Source organism: Trachypithecus francoisi, unplaced genomic scaffold (genome assembly GCF_009764315.1).
Source record: "Trachypithecus francoisi isolate TF-2019V2 unplaced genomic scaffold, Tfra_2.0 Contig01474, whole genome shotgun sequence".
NCBI lineage: Eukaryota > Metazoa > Chordata > Mammalia > Primates > Cercopithecidae > Trachypithecus > Trachypithecus francoisi.
In genome coordinates, this window is record NW_022681435.1 from 2,461,661 (window position 1) to 2,479,838 (window position 18,178).

Genomic DNA, 18,178 nt, shown 5'->3' on the forward strand with positions numbered 1-18,178 from the left:
AAGGTGGAGCGTGGTGGCTCATGCGTTTAGTCCTAGCAATTTGGGAGGCTAAGGTAGGCAGATTGCTTCAATCCAAGGGTTTGAGACTAGCCTGGGTGACATGGCAAAACCCCATCTCTACAAAAAAAAAAAAAAAAATACAGGCCGGGCACGGTGGTTCACGCCTATAATCCTGGCACTTTGGGAGATCAAGGTGGGCGGATCACCTGAGGTCTGGAGTTTGAGACCAGCCTGACCAACATGGAGAAACCCCATCTCTACTAAAAATGCAAAATTAGCTGGGTTTGGTGGTGCACACCTATGTACCCAGCTACTCAGGAGGCTGAGGCAGAAGAATCGCTTGAACCCAGGAGGTGGAGGTTGTGGTGAACCGAGACCATGCCATTGCACTCCAGCCTGGGCAACAAGAGTGAAACTCCATCTCAAAACAAACAAACAAACAAACAAAAACTACAGAAATTACCTGGGTGTGATGGTGTGCACCTGTAGTCCCAGCTATTCAGGATGCTGAGGTTGGGAAGATGGCTTGAGACTGGGTGGTTGAAGCTGCAGTGAGCTGTGATCACACCGCTACACTCCAGCCTGGGTGACAGAGCAAGACCCTGTCTCCAAAAAGAAAAAAAAGACAATTTTTGCATTTTTAGACTCCTGAATGCAAACTATCAGTCAAATAAAAAGGCAGAATAATGGCAATTTCAGACACTCATAGTCTTAAAAAATTACTATTACTATATCCTTTTCTCAGCGAAGTTTTGCAGGATGTGCTCCATCAAAATAAAGAAGTAAGCCAAGGAAAAATAAAACATGGGGCTCAGGAACTGGTGAAGCCATTGTGGGGAGCACTGCGGGGAGCACTTTTGACCCGACGTGGTCATCAGTGAAGGATGACAGTGAAGGGAAGTCTCAGGATGGCAGCCATGTGGCAGATATGAGCAGGGCTGTGAGATGGCTTCCAAAGAGATGGTTCATGGGAAAATGACCCTGCTCTGTGGAAAATCATTGAGAAGCTGTTGAGGGGTTTAACTTAGAAGAAATAGGTACATAGAAAAGAAGGCGAATGGGGAGAAAATATAATTTTTAAATTCATAAAAATCCCCAGCAAGGTGTCCAAGGAAAGAAGTATGATCTTAGTAAGCTATTTGAGTCAACATTGAACATGATTTCCATAGAGATAGAGATATTTATCTGTATATATAAATGATTATCATATAGAGATATTTATCTCTCTATATAAATGATTATCATATAGAGATATATATCATAAAAATATATAGATAATATATATATTTATATTGGGAGTAAAGGAAAGGAGATAGGTTACGAGATATGGTTTGGCAAAGTTAAATCATCTTCCACAGTATTGGTGGAAACCAATAGCTAATGTTTAGATTTGGTAAAGCAAGAAATTGCAGGATTAGCATATTATTTAGTGATAGGGAAGTAAATGCTGTAAGAAATAGTTAACATGTTTGAAAATGGTTTCCTGTCAGAAGCCATACTTGGGGATGGGGCAGATGTTATTAAAAAGCTCAGAATGAGCTTTTTAATACTGTTTGACTCATTAAAAGTGTGCTTATGTTATTGCCCTTTATGTTGCATGAGCTGCCAATTCTATTGGACATATTAAAATATGCAGAATTAAAGCATAGTGCCTTCTTGTATAACAACAAAATAACAAAATAGCTCTAGCTTATTGGATATATTTTGCAGATTAATTTAATGAGGCACCTTTCCTGAAATAGAAATAGGACCCCTTATGAAGGCACTTTTGTTTTTATCTGGGTCTGGTGGTACGATGCTAAAGGATAGCATTGTAATGGGGCTCTAAGACACAGTCTTTATGATTACTACACATACGAGGTTGGAGGCTTCCTTTCTTTAAAGAGGAAGTTTTTTTTGATCATTCATTACTAAGGTATTTGTTTTCTAACCTTCTAGTCATGATAATAGTTAAATGTATTGGTATAGCTTTTTGTAATCTTTTTGGCATTAGGAAATACCGAATGGGAATTTTTCAGATAACAAAAGGAATTGAAAGGAGAATTAGAGTTTTCTTGCCAATATTGCCTTCATAGCGAAGTTAGTGTATTAATTATGGCAATTCTGTGAAGCATGGAGATATGATACATTATGCATAATGAAACAGGTTGTTGCATTATCTCATTTTGTACCTCAAAAAGTCAGGCATTAAAAAAGAGGCAATGAAAGCTGAATTAATGATTTATCCAAATGTTTCATGTTGATTTAAAAGATGGCTAAAATGCCCATCTACCTAAAACATAAAAGTATTAACACAAAAGAAAACTTACAAAAAGCCAACTGTTGCTTTATAACTTCTGGACTAGATGCAGACTCAGTGCCGAATGCCTTTATGTTAAGTACGTGGTGGTTAATTCTACATTTCTTAATTTCTAATTTTTTCCATGTTTTCTCTTTCATCTCTTTCTTCTCTTTCTTATTCTCTCCCCTCACCCACCCTCTCCGTGACATCATGATTATCATGAAATACTTTAAAAGGACTCATCATTAAATAATTTTTTTCTTTTTTTAATATTAAGCTTTGAAAAAAACTTACTTTTTAAAGCATTGCATTTTTTTGTACTTAAAACTTTTTTTCTCTGAAAAATGTATTGAAAAGGACTACTTGTGTATATGTGCTAGGAAGATAATGCGATTTAGACCAGTATGTATGGAGCACTTACCATCCCAAGTATGTTAACTTTCTGTCCTATAAATATTGTTATCACAATGGGAGTAGTTTAGAATCAAATTCAAATGGAGTTTAGAATCAAATTTCAATTAAAAACTGAAATATTCCTGTTGAGAAGCAGAATCTAGGGATGTTATAATATTGGGTATGTATGTGCTGTGTAAGGGGAAGCCAGGGCAGATGTGTGCATATACATGTTCTCCCACATGTTTGTTTATCTTCACCTGTCTTTTCTTATAAGAGTAAGCAGTTGAAGAGGCTCAGATAAAATAATGGAACTGTGTTAGTTCTGTCACTACGTTGAAACTGTGCTAAAACTGTTTTCCCTTATGTTTTGCTAATCCTTAATAAGAGCAGCAAATTGGTAGGTGACATAGCAGCTTTTCTGTTAAGAAATCAAATGCTTGATTATGTTTTATGGTGTAAACCTTCCATACTCAGTGCCCCATGAAACTTCAGATTTATTATTTATTAAATCTTGAGCTTTTTATCTTGGAAGTAATAATTTTTTCTGTTAATTGCTGATTTTTCTTATGTAGATAGTTGTGAAAGCTGTAGCAGAGTTTAATTTCCTGATGAATTTTGAAAGTGCTCTAGATTTTGCGATTTCGGTTGTGAGGTAGTGTGAATAAAGTATTCTTTGGTGGAGATGCAGAGATATTTAAAGCATGGTAAATCTGATTCCTTGATTTCTATTACAATATTTTTCTTGAGTTTTAGTGCCTATAAAATTTATTAAAGGATGAGTGTAAATGCCTTTTTGTCTAAATGAAATATCATTTAAATATGACTTCAAAAATATAATATCCAGAATCTGTTTTTTTCTTTCCTTAATAATAGTTATATATGTTAAATAATATTCTATTAGGACATATGCTTACTCTAGCATTTCTGCCAGTAACATTTCTACTTTCCTTTTACACTTGTTTCTTATAGGAATCATTAATCCCACCATTTATTTGACCTGTGTTAGGGTAATGACCACTCAATCCTAAACTTTTATTTATTTGTATTGAATTTCCTCACCCTCTCATTCTATTGTCCTTTCAGAATTAAGAGTAAAACCATGCAAAATTAGTACAGCCTTTCTAGGGATAACGATTTCTCCCCATTTTTGAAAAAGTGAAATTATAGAAAAGTCCTAACTGAAGCCACCAGAGGAACATTTTGGTAGAGCAAAAGTTAAAACCTGCAAATTTACTCCTGGCTGCCAAGGCTTACCAATGTTTTGCATGGAGGATGAATAATGTATAAGTCATAATCACTGAAATTGTAATTAAAAATGATAAAAAAATAAAATTATCCCATGGAATATGGAAATGTTTGGGATTTCTTTGCAAGATTAATTCGTAATGGAGTTTGTAGATCTTATGAAATATAGAATTTAAAAGCAGCTTTATTTCTTTCATAAGTATAACATTGTAAAATAATTTTAATTTCATAAGGAGCAAAAATCAGATCTCTTAAAATAATAAAGAATTATAATTTCCCAGATAAAACTTTCATTTGTGCAAGATGTGCTTCTTAGGGTTTATGGATTTAGAGTTGCTTTTCGTGTTACTCTTCATAGACTTCTTTTCGTTCTGCTGTTTACCTCACACGTGCCTGATTGACATTATGATGCATTCGTGTGGAAATTATGAAAATGTTGTTTTCATGCAGCTGTTCTGTTGTCACAAAAGAACTTCACTGCGTGAAAAGCAAACATATCATTCAGCAGACAATGCTTAATCTGTTCAGGAGCCCAAACCTATTGCTGTTCAATGACAGAAGAAAGGAGAGGGATTAATTTGAAGATGCTTGTGCATGACATATGTTAATTTCGCCATAGGAAGGAAGTGTCAAATGGTGACCTCTAAATCTTCACATTGACCTCCAGTTGTAGAATGTGTGTGCCATACGGTCCTTTTGCTTTTTCATATGATAATTTAAGCTGAAACATTTTCTTGGCAACATAACTTTTTTGGGGGGTTAGGGAGTGAATCAGTACCTCTATAAGAATTATAAAATTCACAAATTTCTTTTTTAGTATAGGGAGCATTTGTGAAATAATTTTTTTTAAAAAGTCCAATGAATGAACCTGTTAGTATTCTTTTAACAAGAGTTAAACATGGTATATACATTCTTTGCAAGTTGGGATATTTTAAATTGAGTTTTCATAAAATAAGCATAAAAAGTTGAAATGATCTCAGTGAATATTGGTTTGAAAATTTAAAAATCTCTGATTTATGTGATTTACACATAATATCAGAGAATAAACTATTAGAAAAATGTAATTGACAATATGAAGACCAACATAAAGCTTTTTCATTATGTGATACATTTTAAAAATTGAATAACATTTTGGTTAATTTTTAATGTCATTTTTTCATGATGGCTTTAGTTGTTTTAGAGCTATGTTTTGCATTAGTCAATACATTCATCAGAATATTAGATTTTGACTTTAAGAGGAATTTGAACTATATTGTGATTACTGTTCAATAAAATATATCATTTTTCTGATGTAATATTTAATGATCATGCCCTTCTGATGAAAACATCGTTTCAGTTCTACATTCTCTATGTTTTGTCAACTTTGTTTTTCATTCTTCACTAATACTAAGCTTTTTTTCAGAAACTGCTGTACTTCAATTCTCTCCTCTTTATTTCTTCTCTTTTCCTCTGCAAGTCGCTGCACCTGTCGTTTCCGCTCGGTCTGATGCTGATCACTCTGGCTCTGACCCTGCTTCTGCTCCTGCTTTACATACCTGTTTCTTAGTAAATGAAGGTATCTCTCTCAACTTCTAACAACTTTCTCTCAATCTGTGCTTTATTCTAACAGACATGTTCTTTTTATCTGAGTTACACATTCATCTGCTTTGTTATGTATGAGATTCTAAAGTTCCCATTTTATGACTTTATTTGCTAATGTCAATGACAAGAGCCAGTTATAAAAATGTAATGTTACCCCTGGCTGGCAGAATCCATGTTTCCTACAATCTAGAATACTGTTAAGTGCAGAGATGCCAATCTTTGATGTAAAGTCAGTGTTAAAGGTGGATTGGTTTTTATGATGATGTTTGCCATGTGAACTCTGGCATTAGAGCTAATGAATTTATTTTATATGTATCATTACTTGGTAACAGACACACTTTGCTGTCTTTTCACAATTGTATTGCTAGTTAGAGGGAGTTATGAGGGAGTTTCTTAACATTCTCATTGGAAAAGTCTTCAGATTGATTATTGGCACCAGTGATTACAGACTGATAGGAATTTACCTGTTTATCCTCCTTACTATTTCTGTTTTGAGCTCAGGCAAAAGTTCATTATTTCAGTATTTAAGGTGAAGTTGGGCTACCATGTTGTCTCTGTGGAGTTACACAAGTTGAAAGTATTTTTGGAGCCCTGAAAATGGGAATGGGACCTACAAATCTTTATTCCATAAGACCTATCTAGGATTATTTGTACTGCCTGGAAGCTTAATGAAACCTGTGAGCTCTGAGTTATATCCACTGTCTTCATTGCGTTTGTAGTTACCACTTTGCATAACATAAAAAGGAAGAAATTTTCAAAATCAAAAATATAACAAAGACCTAGCTCTTCATGAAAAAGCAATATTACTAGTCCATTCAAATGGAAGGAATCTTGAAATGTCCATAAAGTACAGAGCCCATGTTGCAAGCACCACTCCTTTGGAAAGAAAACATGAGAACTTAAAAGTATAACTTCATTTTTGGTTTCCTTGTCATAGAACTTTACTAAGGTTTGTATGTTAAGACCGAAATTTAGCAAAAATAATTAGGCTCATATTTGTTACACTATTTGTTAATTCAAAAAATAAGCTGTTTGGACCTTGGTGAGAATCATCATATATTAAAATTTAGCTCACGAATGCACTTTATACTTACATGAAACATTGAAATACTTTAGGAAATTACTAGGTATATACATATATGTATACATAAAGTGTATCTCCCTCTATTATAAAGAAGTTATAATCTAAAATGTGTTCCCATCACCTTAATTAATGTAATTACATGTTTATTGTCGGTTGATGAGAATTTCCTCACTGAAAGGATGAATCTTTAGATAAGTGGCTTGTCAGTCTGTCTCTCTGCCTCTCTCATTCACTCTTTTTAACAATTCCAATAATTTAAAATTCTATGGTAAGGTTTTTGTCATTATTTTAAGAAGATTACAGTTTAGATTATTTCAAAACACTGATTTGCTAAAATTCTATGTTCACAGATAATTCACCTTGTAACGCGATAGCAGACTTTTTTTTTTTTTGCATCCATCATTGATTAGTTGTCTTTAAATATTGTCCCTAGGAGGTAATAGTAATTATCATGGGTTAATAGTGGCCTCATTGATAATTTGGTAAGAATGAGGCATGTATTGTATATGTATTTTCACATACCTTTAAAATGGGGTTGGAGTGATTATTTGGGAATGTCTGTTATCTAATACTTCATTTATTCTATTGGAGTGACTATTTGGGAATGTCTGTTATCTAATACTTTTATATGTTACACTGGCATACAGTGTTTGTCTTTTTTTCCTATTATCAAGTTCCATATTGTGAATTAGAATTTTAGAAAAAGTCACTTTTATTCTCATAGATTAGGGTTAACAATGTTTAAGATTTTGTAAATTTTGAATTGTTAGGTTTTTATTTTGTGGAATGTCTGAATTCGTTTTTTTTCTTTCAAAATTGGGAGTTATGTTACTTATATCAGTTATGATTGTGATTAAATATCTGATTCGCTTTGTAAGAAAAGGGGTAAGTCCCTTAATGAGAGGTCCTCTGACAGAAAGGGAAAACATCTCTTTTGGCTGACACAGTGGTAACACACAGATGGCCATGCCTTAAGTGACATGAACCTATCTTTGGATATCTGTGTGAATGCCCTTTTAACTGACAGTGGTTTCAAATCTATAGCTCTAGTATGTGTTTATTTCTGGGTTTTACCATTCTTTTTTTTTTTTTTTTTTGAGGCGGAGTCTCGCTCTGTCGCCCAGGCTGGAGTGCAGTGGCGGATCTCAGCTCACTGCAAGCTCCACCTCCCGGTTTACGCCATTCTCCTGCCTCAGCCTCCCGAGTAGCTGGGACTACAGGCGCCCGCCACCTCGCCCGGCTAGTTTTTGTATTTTTTAGTAGAGACGGGGTTTCACTGTATTAGCCAGGAGGGTCGGTTTTACCATTCTTTAATATATATTCTATTTTAGAGGAACTGTTAAGAAATGTGTTTTTCTTGTGAATTTGGATATACTTCCTGTGGAAATTTATTTTTATTCCTTTTAAGATGTTGAGAATTCTTATAGGCACCAATTACATGATTTAGGGATGAAATACATTTAGTATAATTCTTTGCACAAATGTCTACTATTAAATTGAAATCATTTGTAATATAACTTAGCAGATCTGCCTCTTTTTGTTTTTGGCATCCTTATGTAAAGAACTGTTGACTTAGGGAATGCCAAAATGGTTAAAGTATTTGTAATATATTACATTTTTGACAGGTTGGAGTCAGTTAGCTGCTATGCACTGTGTTATGCTGCCAGACCTACTGGGACTGGATAAATTTAGGCCTCCCCTTCTGGAGATGCTGGCCCGAAGATGGCAAGATCGATGCTTGGAGGTAATGCTGAAGTGATAAGGATAGAAAACAAAAATATTAAAAAGGCATTGGTCAAATGTAAACTTGAAACAAAAATGATTAATGTGTATCTGATTTATCATCTGTTCATTATGTGATAGAAAATGTGGATTCATGATTTATGTTTTCTTCTTTGTCAGCTTTTATACCAACCAGTAATGCTCCAGCTGGTTTATTTGTTTACTTTTAAAGAATTCAGTGACTGTTTGATGAAGTCTTATATACTTATGGAACTATTTCTTAAGTTTGGTTTGATTTCTGTACAGATTACACACACTCATGCATAAACAAATACATAAGCCTACTTCCCCCAGAATTACACACTCAGTGTGATCACATAAATTAAGTTCTAATTGAATTGCCATATTTCAGTGAAAGGTACTGTGTTGTTATAAAAGGAGACCTTGGAATTAGAAGACACCTAGGTTTAAATATCAGTCCCACCAATTATTAACTTTGTGACCCTGGGCAATTTACTTAACCTATTTAAAGCTCATTTGTAAAGTGGGGATGATAATATATTCCTCATGGGATTGCCATCAGGATCAAATCAGATGAGGCAAGTAAAACAGGAAGTACAGTACGTGCCACATGGTAGGAGCTCAATAAATGGTAGCCATTATTTTGTGTTAATGGCCTTATTCTGTATGAGATATTACTTGGAATATAATATTACCAAGGACTTGGAAATGTTTAGTAAAGATTTTCCTTATTATGGCATTTAACCTTTATAGCCATAGCAGTTTATATTATTCAGGATTCTTAATTTTCCAGATATAAGTACGAGTAATATAATTGCTTCTTTCCTGGACTTTCTCCCCTCAGCTCCAAGTGGGATTGCAGAATACTAACATTTTCATGGGTTTTCATTGAATATTTTTTTGAATTCACGTCAGAAGTCACATACCTAAAAACAACTTTTTTACTGGGACTTTTATCTAGATGCTGCTCAGTTATCTTTTCAATTATAAAGAGTTAAAATAGGCCAGATGTAATGACTCATGCCTGTAATCCCAACACTTTGGGAGGCCCAGGTGGGCGAGACCAGCCTAGGCAACATGGCGAAACCCTGTCTCTACTAAAAATACAAAAAAAATTATCCGGGCGTGGTGGCACATGCCTGTAGTCCCAGCTACTTGGGAGGCTGAGGTTCAAGAATTACTTGAGCCCGGGAAGTGGAAGTTGCAGTGAGCTGAGATCATGCCATGGCACTCCAGCCTGGGCGACAGGGCAGCACTTGGGCTCAGAAAAGAAGAGTTAATAAATTGGTACAGCACTTAATAATTGACCAGCTTTTTTGACTTCATGCTTGTGGCATTTTTGCCAAAATAAAACTAAGTTAAAACTGCAAAATGAAAGTTGTATGCTACGTTGAAAGAAAAATATATAATTTTGAAAAATGATTTCCCCTATAAAAGTAAAAGAAGTTATGCCTTTATAAAGGAATATTTATCTATTTGTCAAAAACATTATTTAAGCATGTCTTAGGTATATGTGAATCATGTTAACTTATATGTATTTGTATAAATAGTATCTACTTAGCATATATAATATCAAGAATTAAATAGACAAGATTAACTTTCTTCAAGCTAAAAAAACATGTAATAGCTTTCACAGTGTCTTAACGATAATGTTAATATAGAAAATTTAAAAGTAAAATGCTACGTTAACGTTCAAGAATGCTTTGGAAAATGAAGTTTTAACCCCAAAGATGATTACATTGTTGAAACCTAATTCTTTCCATTAGTGTTAAAATAGTTTTCAGGGAAATCATTAATGAAAATGTCTTTGATGATTAGCTAGCATCTGGTTTTTAAGTAGTTAATGCATTTGGTTAATAGTTTTTTTCATGTAAATAAATACGGTTTTTATGTTTTCTAGCTTTTATTTCATTATAAATTTTCTAGTTTATAAATATTCATCTCCTCAACTAATCTGCTTTCTGCTTTTATGTTTGGGTCTGTGATCGTAGGTAAGAGAAGCCGCACAGGCCCTGCTTCTGGCGGAACTGAGAAGAATTGAGCAGGCAGGCAGGAAGGAAGCCATCGATGCCTGGGCTCCTTACTTACCTCAGTACATAGACCACGTCATATCACGTAAGAGTTCTCATGCTTCTCTACAAAGCTTTGCGGGCATATGTAGAAAAGGTACCTGTGCTTACAAATATATATGCTACTACCTGTCAACAAAAGTGAGTCATTGACCTTAAAGTGAAAAGAACAGATCCTCAAATTCACTTTATTATTTTCTGAATCTCTGTAGTTTGAAACTTGCTTTAAAAAACAGAAGACAAAGGCTGTCTGTATCAAAATATTCATGAATGAACTGACTTCTTCTAAATGAATTTCCCATCAAACATCCTACTCTAGTACTAACGTGTGCCTCTGCCCATTGCATTGTTATGTGGATGGATGTCAGCTTGTTCGATATTGATCTGATGATATGCAAGTGTAGATATAAGGCAAACTCTCTTGCTAGTTGAAGTTGGGATTGTGAATCCTTAAAAAACAAAGATCTGATAGAGTTAGACTCATGCACTATTTAAAAAGAGGAAATTGGGAAGGATTTTGATGGATAGATCTTTCAAAAGAGTATAATTTGAAAGGATTAGAAAAATTGTTGAAATTTTTTGAATATTCTTTTGCAAAATAAAAGCTGTATAATTATGTTGCTACATTGAATGTGCATTGGAAAGGAGTTGTATTTTGCTATCATAACTTTTTTTCTTCTCAGAGAAAGCATACTCTTTCCCAGTTCATCATTTGGTTCGTTTTGTATTTTTCTAAAAGCAGTTTAGTCACTAAATAATTTTTTTAAGTTCCCTCAGTTACTAAGTGACTAAATTATAATCAATATAATTGAGTCAAATACATTTTAATTTTACCCTAAATTATATTGATTTAAAACTTGTACCCTAAATTATATTGAATTAAAATTAAAATTTTACCCTAAATTATATTCATTATAAGATAAGTTAGGTTCAGTTTTGCAAGATAAAGTCTCAGTGAAACTTTAAAAAAACTTTTTATTATGAAAATATGGCCTGGGTTTTAGGTGGACTCATTTTAAATGACCTTTTGCCAATACCAGTTATTCTTGGTAATGAAATACTCATTACACATGTCAAGATGGACACTACATTATTATACAAGAAGGAAAATGAAAACAAAATTCAGAAAGGTTTAAAACTTTTATAGCTGGTTTAACTCTACCACATCTTTGCCAGTGGTGACTCTAGTGGATGTTTAATCAAGCATGTGACCTTGGGCACTTTTCTTAAGCTTTCTTACTCTCAGTTTTATCGCAGATGAAATAAAGATGATAATAGGACTTTATAGGGTTATGACATGTGTGGCATGAGTTAATCTTTGTTAAGTGCATAGAACAATTCCTAGCCGATAGTAAGCATAAGACCCTTGTTAAATAAATACTTTATAATCTATAAAAATGCAAATATTTATTTCACTTATAGCCAAAATATCACACATTAACAGCTCCAGTTAAAATTCTTAATTGTTTGAGCAATAAAATATTTACTCAGTGAATATAGGTTGTCATTTGCTTACTGGGAATTTTTCTATTTTAATAAAGCAAATTAAGTTAAAAAAAAAGGGTATCTCGACATATGGACTCTATGTAAGGTATCAGGCTTAAGATTGTTTTAAAAATATGTGCAGATTTTAAAATAAATTTCCAGAGTATAAAAAAGAGTTTCAAAAAAATAAAATTGGGATGAAAAGAGCTTTGTCTTTGAGTAGATGAGAAGATAGTCTGGAAAAAGTATTCTTTGTTCATCATTTGTGGGCATTGACTTTATGATATTCCAGCAAATTGAGTTAGATGATCAGCTCATCATCAACTTTATTGAATATAAGATCCCCAAAGTTAAGGACAGACTATGGCTATAGTACTTATAGGGTTGATTGAAGGTGAAAATAGACAATAGCAAATCACTAAAGAATTGTTTTATTTTATTTTATTTTTTTTGAGGTGGAGTCTCGCTCTGTGGCCCAGACTGGAGTGCAGTGGCCAGATCTCAGCTCACTGCAAGCTCCGCCTCCCGGGTTTACGCCATTCTCCTGCCTCAGCCTCCCGAGTAGCTGGGACTACAGGCGCCCGCCACCTCGCCCAGCTAGTTTTTTTTTTTTTGTATTTTTAGTAGAGATGGGGTTTCACTGTGTTAGCCAGGATGGTCTCGATCTCCTGACCTTGTGATCCGCCCGTCTCGGCCTCCCAAAGTGCTGGGATTACAGGCTTGAGCCACCGCGCCCGGCCGAAGAATTGTTTTAAAAGAAGAATGCTATTATGGAAATATTGAGACATGCTTTTAAGACATCTTTATTCCAAATGGACTGGTGTGAAGTAGGGGAATTGATTAAATTGAATAACTAGCTGGCAGGCTATTGCAGAAGGGAGGTTATGGGAACCAGACCTAAATGTAGATAGGGTAAAATAGAAGATAATTTCTAAGCCTTGATTATTGATTGCTTATAAAGGTCTAAGAAAAACACCAAAGATTAGTACAGGGTTGTATTCTTGGCAGAGAAAAAGGTTGGGAAAAAGAGATGAGATGCCATGAGCAATTGTAGTGGATGCCATTTTATTTTATTCCTGGGAAGAAGAGAATAAGTTAGCTACAAGGTAAAGGCATAATATAGCCACAAATCACTCCCTGAAGCAGTGCCAGAACTGTGTATGTTGCTTGGCGAGAGGTCTGTTAGCAGGCCCAGAGATAATAAAATATAAGTAAAATAATAATATCTACCATTAATTGGACACTTTCTCTGTGTCAGGCTTTGCTAAGTACCTGGTCTATGTTATTTCATTTAACCATTACAATAACCTTGTAAAGTACACACTCTTGCCATCACGGGCTGCCTCTGCCCCCAGCCTTTTGTTTTCTTTCAGAGGAGTTAATGGAGGCCAGGAGAGATTAAAGAATTTTGCAAGGGTCCCTCAGTTACGAAGTGACAGACTCTAAAACTTAATCTTGTAACCACTATTTATTCCTTTTTTAAAATTATTTTTTATTTCAATAGCTCTTGGTGTATAAATGGTTTTTGGTTACGTGAATGAAGTGTAAGGTGGTAGAGTGTGAGATTTGAGTGTACCCTTCGCCTGAAGGGTAAAGATGCACATTGCTATACATTGTACCCAATATGTAGTTTTTTTATCCCTCCCCCTTCCTATACCCTCCCTCTTCTGAGTCTCCATAATCCATTGTAGCACTCTGTATGCCTTTGTGTACTCAGAATTTAGCTCCCACTTGTAAGTGAGAATGTATGTTAATCACTATTTATTCCATCTTGCTTGCTCTGGCATCCTTGGATCTTAAATGGGGGTGAAGGTGGGAGAATGAGTAGATATTTAGCTTAACTAATATTACTTTCAGATACTGTTCTTTGCAGCAGTGTTACATTTAACAACAACAAAATGGAGTCAAAAATTGTAAGAAATTACTCTTTAATGGGTCTGGTCACTATTTAAATAAGCATAAAGTAGGCTGTTCTTATGTCATATTTAAACCTTTCTGTTTATGTGTTATGTTTATGTTGTATATTTAAGTTTTGTATTTATGTAAGTCTTTTGTATTTAATTATAGTATCCCAGAGAACTTCATATATTAGCTAAATGCTAGCTTACTTAAAACTTTGATCTTGTCATTTATTGAATTTTTTTTTTAATTGAAAGACAAACATGCATTCTACATGTAACTGAAACATGCACTGACAACTCTTGATATAATACAGCAATCTTTTCTGGAACTTTTACGTTGACTGAGTGTAAAACTTGTTTTAGTTTGCTTTACTGTGAGCTTTCTATTTTAATAAAAGGGTGTCAGACTAAGGGAGTAGGGATTCTGAACGTATCAAAGGAGAAGAAAGCATACAACAAATGAGGAATGACCACATAGGGCTGTTGAACAGATTTGCTGTCCGAAGGGATCAAAAGGTTATGGAGCCAGCTGGTAGACAGCCCACACCTGCCATCCACGTGCTTGTACTGAAATCGCCTCTACCATTGTCATTAATGTTTGAGATGATCATTGTGGCAAGTTACATCGTAAAGTATTGCTTTAGAAATGCAAAACCTGTTTCTAGATGAGAATCTTCTTAATCATGAAAATAGACAAAATATTAAACAATATATCTAACAAATATACCACCCATCAGATATTTTCTTGTAATTTAGTAATTCTAGGCATTTTACAAAACGCAATAATTCCCTAAGCAATCTTGGCAGCTCCTAACTTAGAATTGAACTTTGTCTAAGAGTCCTTTTCTTACATATTTGTCTGAAAATCAGAAAATGCTCTTACCTGAAGAGCAGAATGGCATACTGGCTGATGGACTGTGATGGTTCTTCATCTTAGAGATGAAATTTAGTGTGGGTGGTAACTATCTCTACTTCATAGTCCGTAAGTGATTTGGCTGGGACTAAGATGAAAAAGCATCTGGTCTTACTGACTGGGATCTTCTATATTTTATTTAGGTATATTATGCAATAAAAAGCCTTTTGCAGGTTAGTTTGAGAATGTAAGGAAAACAATGAGCCAGTTGCTTTTCTCAGGATTCTTTTTTTCTTTTTTCTTTTTTTCTTTCTTGTTTTTTTTTTTAAAGAGATAGGGTCTCGCTATGTTGCCCAGGCTGGACTCGAACTCCTAGGCTCAAGGGATCTTCCCTCCTAAGCCTCCTGAGTAGCTGGAACTATAGGTGCACACCACCATGCCTGACTCTCAGGACACGAGAGCATTAAATGAGAAACTCTTTGTAAAGCTTTTTATGTAAAGTGTATAATACAAGTACAGAATGTTGGCTGGCTGTACCTTTCCTTTTCTATGTTGGTTTCTATAGTTTTGTTCTCTTTATTGCCACTGCCTCAGAATTCACTTTAATTTATATTGCCCAGGGATTCTCGCAGATCACTGCCAGACTGGAGATCACTGGGAAAGAAAAAGGGGCAATAGTCTGTCTTAACTGAAAAGCCAGCTCACAGATTGTCATAAGAATAAAGTCCTGGCTGGACGCAGTGTCTCATACCTGTAATCCCAGAACTTTGGAAGGCTGAGGCGGGCGGATTGCCTGAGCTCAGGAATTCGAGACCAGCCTGGGCAACAGGGTGAAACCCAGTCTCTACTAAATACAAAATTTAGCTGGGCATGGCAGCGTGTGCCTATAGTCCCAGCTACTTGGGAGGCTTAGGCAGGAGAATTGCTTGAACCCAGGAGGTGGAAGTTGCAATGAGCCAAGATCATGCCACTGCACTCCAGCCTGGGCAACAGAGCGAGACTCTGTCTCCAAAAAAACCAAAACAAAACAAAAAGAACGAAACAAAAAAGAATCAAGCCCTAATTGAGTGCTGTGAGAATTTTGCTTCAGATAATGTTCTTGAACCAGTCAGGAAATATTATTTTATCCTTTTAAAATAATGTGAGTATGTAAACTTTTGCTGCTTAATTTCTGATAGATAGTTTGAGGATAAGTGCATTGTGATTCCTATATTAATGGTAATGGACTCAAATCATAAATACTGCATACATTCTTGTAATACTGACTTACGGGAATATTATAAATCTTGTCTGAGCCCTCAGTCTTTAGCATGTTTGTTGCCTTTATGTTCCAAAAACACTTTTTAGAAATTTTATTCATTACTCTTCCTATTAGGTTGGTGCAAAAGTAAATGCAGTTTTTGCCATTAAAAGTAGAGCAAAAACCGCAATTACTTTTGCACTAACTTAATAAATGGGGATTAATGTTATTTTCTGAAATTTTTGTATTACAATTCAGATAAAGATAAATGTTATGAGTTGTCTCAGATTTATTTTGAAGTGAAGCTGTTTGGCAGAACCCAATTTTATATATCTCTTATTTGTGACATTCTACATGTAGCATTTTGAGGATTGACTTTTTTATGAGACTAAGCACCTGCTGGTTTATGAAATATGCCCACACTTGCCCTTCATTTCAGTCGGTGACGACTCTGAGGCAAATGCTGATGGTTCTGATTTCCTTTGGCCTGCGACGCAGAGTGACCTTACAGGGCATGAGGTCACAAGCGTAATTATTTCTCGTACATTGTATTCTGCCTGCTCACGGGGCTCATCTCCTCTTTTAGTTTCAGAAACATTAAACACATAAAAGTCACTACCATTATATAAATCAAAATCTCTTCTAAAGAGGGTGCCGTTGTAATTTTATGCAGTTATGGCCAACATAGTATTAATTTGCAAATGTATCATCTCAGATATTGATAGAAGGATGTGTAACACATCGTGTTTAATACGTATTGATGTCATCAGAAAGCACAATCCTTTGTTCTTATCGAGTCCCTGCCTTTTTAGCTTCCTTTTGTGTTAAGGTTACCAGGGTTAGGCTCGTCTTTTTATCCCCCTTGGAAACAGAATAGGCTTTCTTTGTTCCATGAAAGACACTCCTAGTAAATGTTTTGGGTTTGACTTTCAACAAGCCACATTGTAGTATCTATTTTAACCTGGAATTGAAGTCACTTTTCTGATGATTATAAAGTAGTGGTCATTCTGAGCACAAATGTGGATGGACCAACACTTTACAAGAAGGTAAGATGAAACTGTGTTACAGAGGGAGTCGAAAAGGATATTGTAGCTAGTAAAAATAATTTAAATATTAGTGTATTCTTTGTAGACCGATATTTTTAGGGTTTGTTTGTAGGAAGAGGACGGGGGGAAGGATAGAGGATTTGATAAACATGATGTGAGTCTTTCCCCCACCCAAAGGCCTTAAACTACACAGCGTTCTTCCTTCTTTCTTTTTGTATATGCCTCAGTGTTTACAATTCTCTGCGATAGTTGTTTTTAAGGAATGGTTTCCCAGATGACTAAGGGTTTTTAAATTACTAGATGCTCAGATTATTTTTTAAAATACATCCATTTTTTTTTTGTTGATGTATTTCAAAAAGTCTCTGGCTTTTTCATCCTCTATTCCCTAGCCAGAGTTGTTGTTTTGGCCCATGCTGTAAAATTACCACCACTTGCTTATTGAAGAGAATGTACTTCTTTATATGAATGGAAAAGTCCCCAGATTGATATACCTCTTACATTTTGTATAGTGTTTTTTACTAATTTTCCTTCCTCCTCTTTTTTATTGTCTAGTAATTGTTGCAAATTTTTATTGCCATTGGGCTGCTGCCTTTCATCTTTAGCAGCTTTTACCCTGATTTTGAATTTGCTGTTTCTAGTGTTGTAGGGGTGTGGATGCCAGGCAACCAAGCTTGAGTTAAATGTAAAATAAGAAGAAACTGGCTAAGAATAAGAGCTCTCTGATAAAAATACACATAAGCTTTAGGTAAGCACCCTGTGCTGTCCCTCTTGACTCCTCACTTTCTGCTTACTGGACTACTTTCCTAGCTTCTTTGTGGCATTCTGGGTGTCTTTTCTTTTTGAGCAAGAATATTCTAATTGGTGAAAGATCAGGAAAGTTGGTCATGAAGAACTCAGTAATTCTAAAATACCCCTTTTGTAATGCCTATTTTATGAACCAGCTGAAACTAAAGGATGAGGTTTCTTCAAAAATATTTGTAATGGTTGTCTTACAGTGTTCACAAAGCCAATTGGAAATGATTATGCATTGTGATTAGAAGGGAAAGTACTACATTATGACTGAGTGATATATATGAAAACTACTTCTGTATGATACTTTATATTGTGAGACAGAAGGGGTTTGTCTAAGACAAACTATATTATGCAAAGCACACTGTATCCGTATTGTATCTGTTTGCAGTGTTTCATTGGGACCTGAGGGATTTGTTCCTCTTTTTTCTTCGAGTGTCAGAGCTACTGAGCTTAAATTTAAGC

The 18,178-nt window shown here is 35.0% G+C and overlaps 1 protein-coding gene across 3 annotated transcripts in view; it reads left to right on the forward strand.

Moving 5' to 3' along the window:
• The window catches only part of WDR7 (WD repeat domain 7), a 408,770-nt gene that overhangs the window by 130,450 nt on the left and 260,142 nt on the right, over positions 1-18,178 (forward strand). For 2 of the 3 annotated variants that reach the window (XM_033238435.1, XM_033238442.1), the window contains exons 17-19: positions 5,379-5,477; positions 8,213-8,331; positions 10,322-10,445. In XM_033238435.1, the coding sequence (XP_033094326.1) occupies positions 5,379-5,477; positions 8,213-8,331; positions 10,322-10,445 (342 nt within the window). The remainder of the gene's footprint in view (positions 1-5,378; positions 5,478-8,212; positions 8,332-10,321; positions 10,446-18,178) is intronic. The other variant, XM_033238452.1, reaches the window with a different exon arrangement.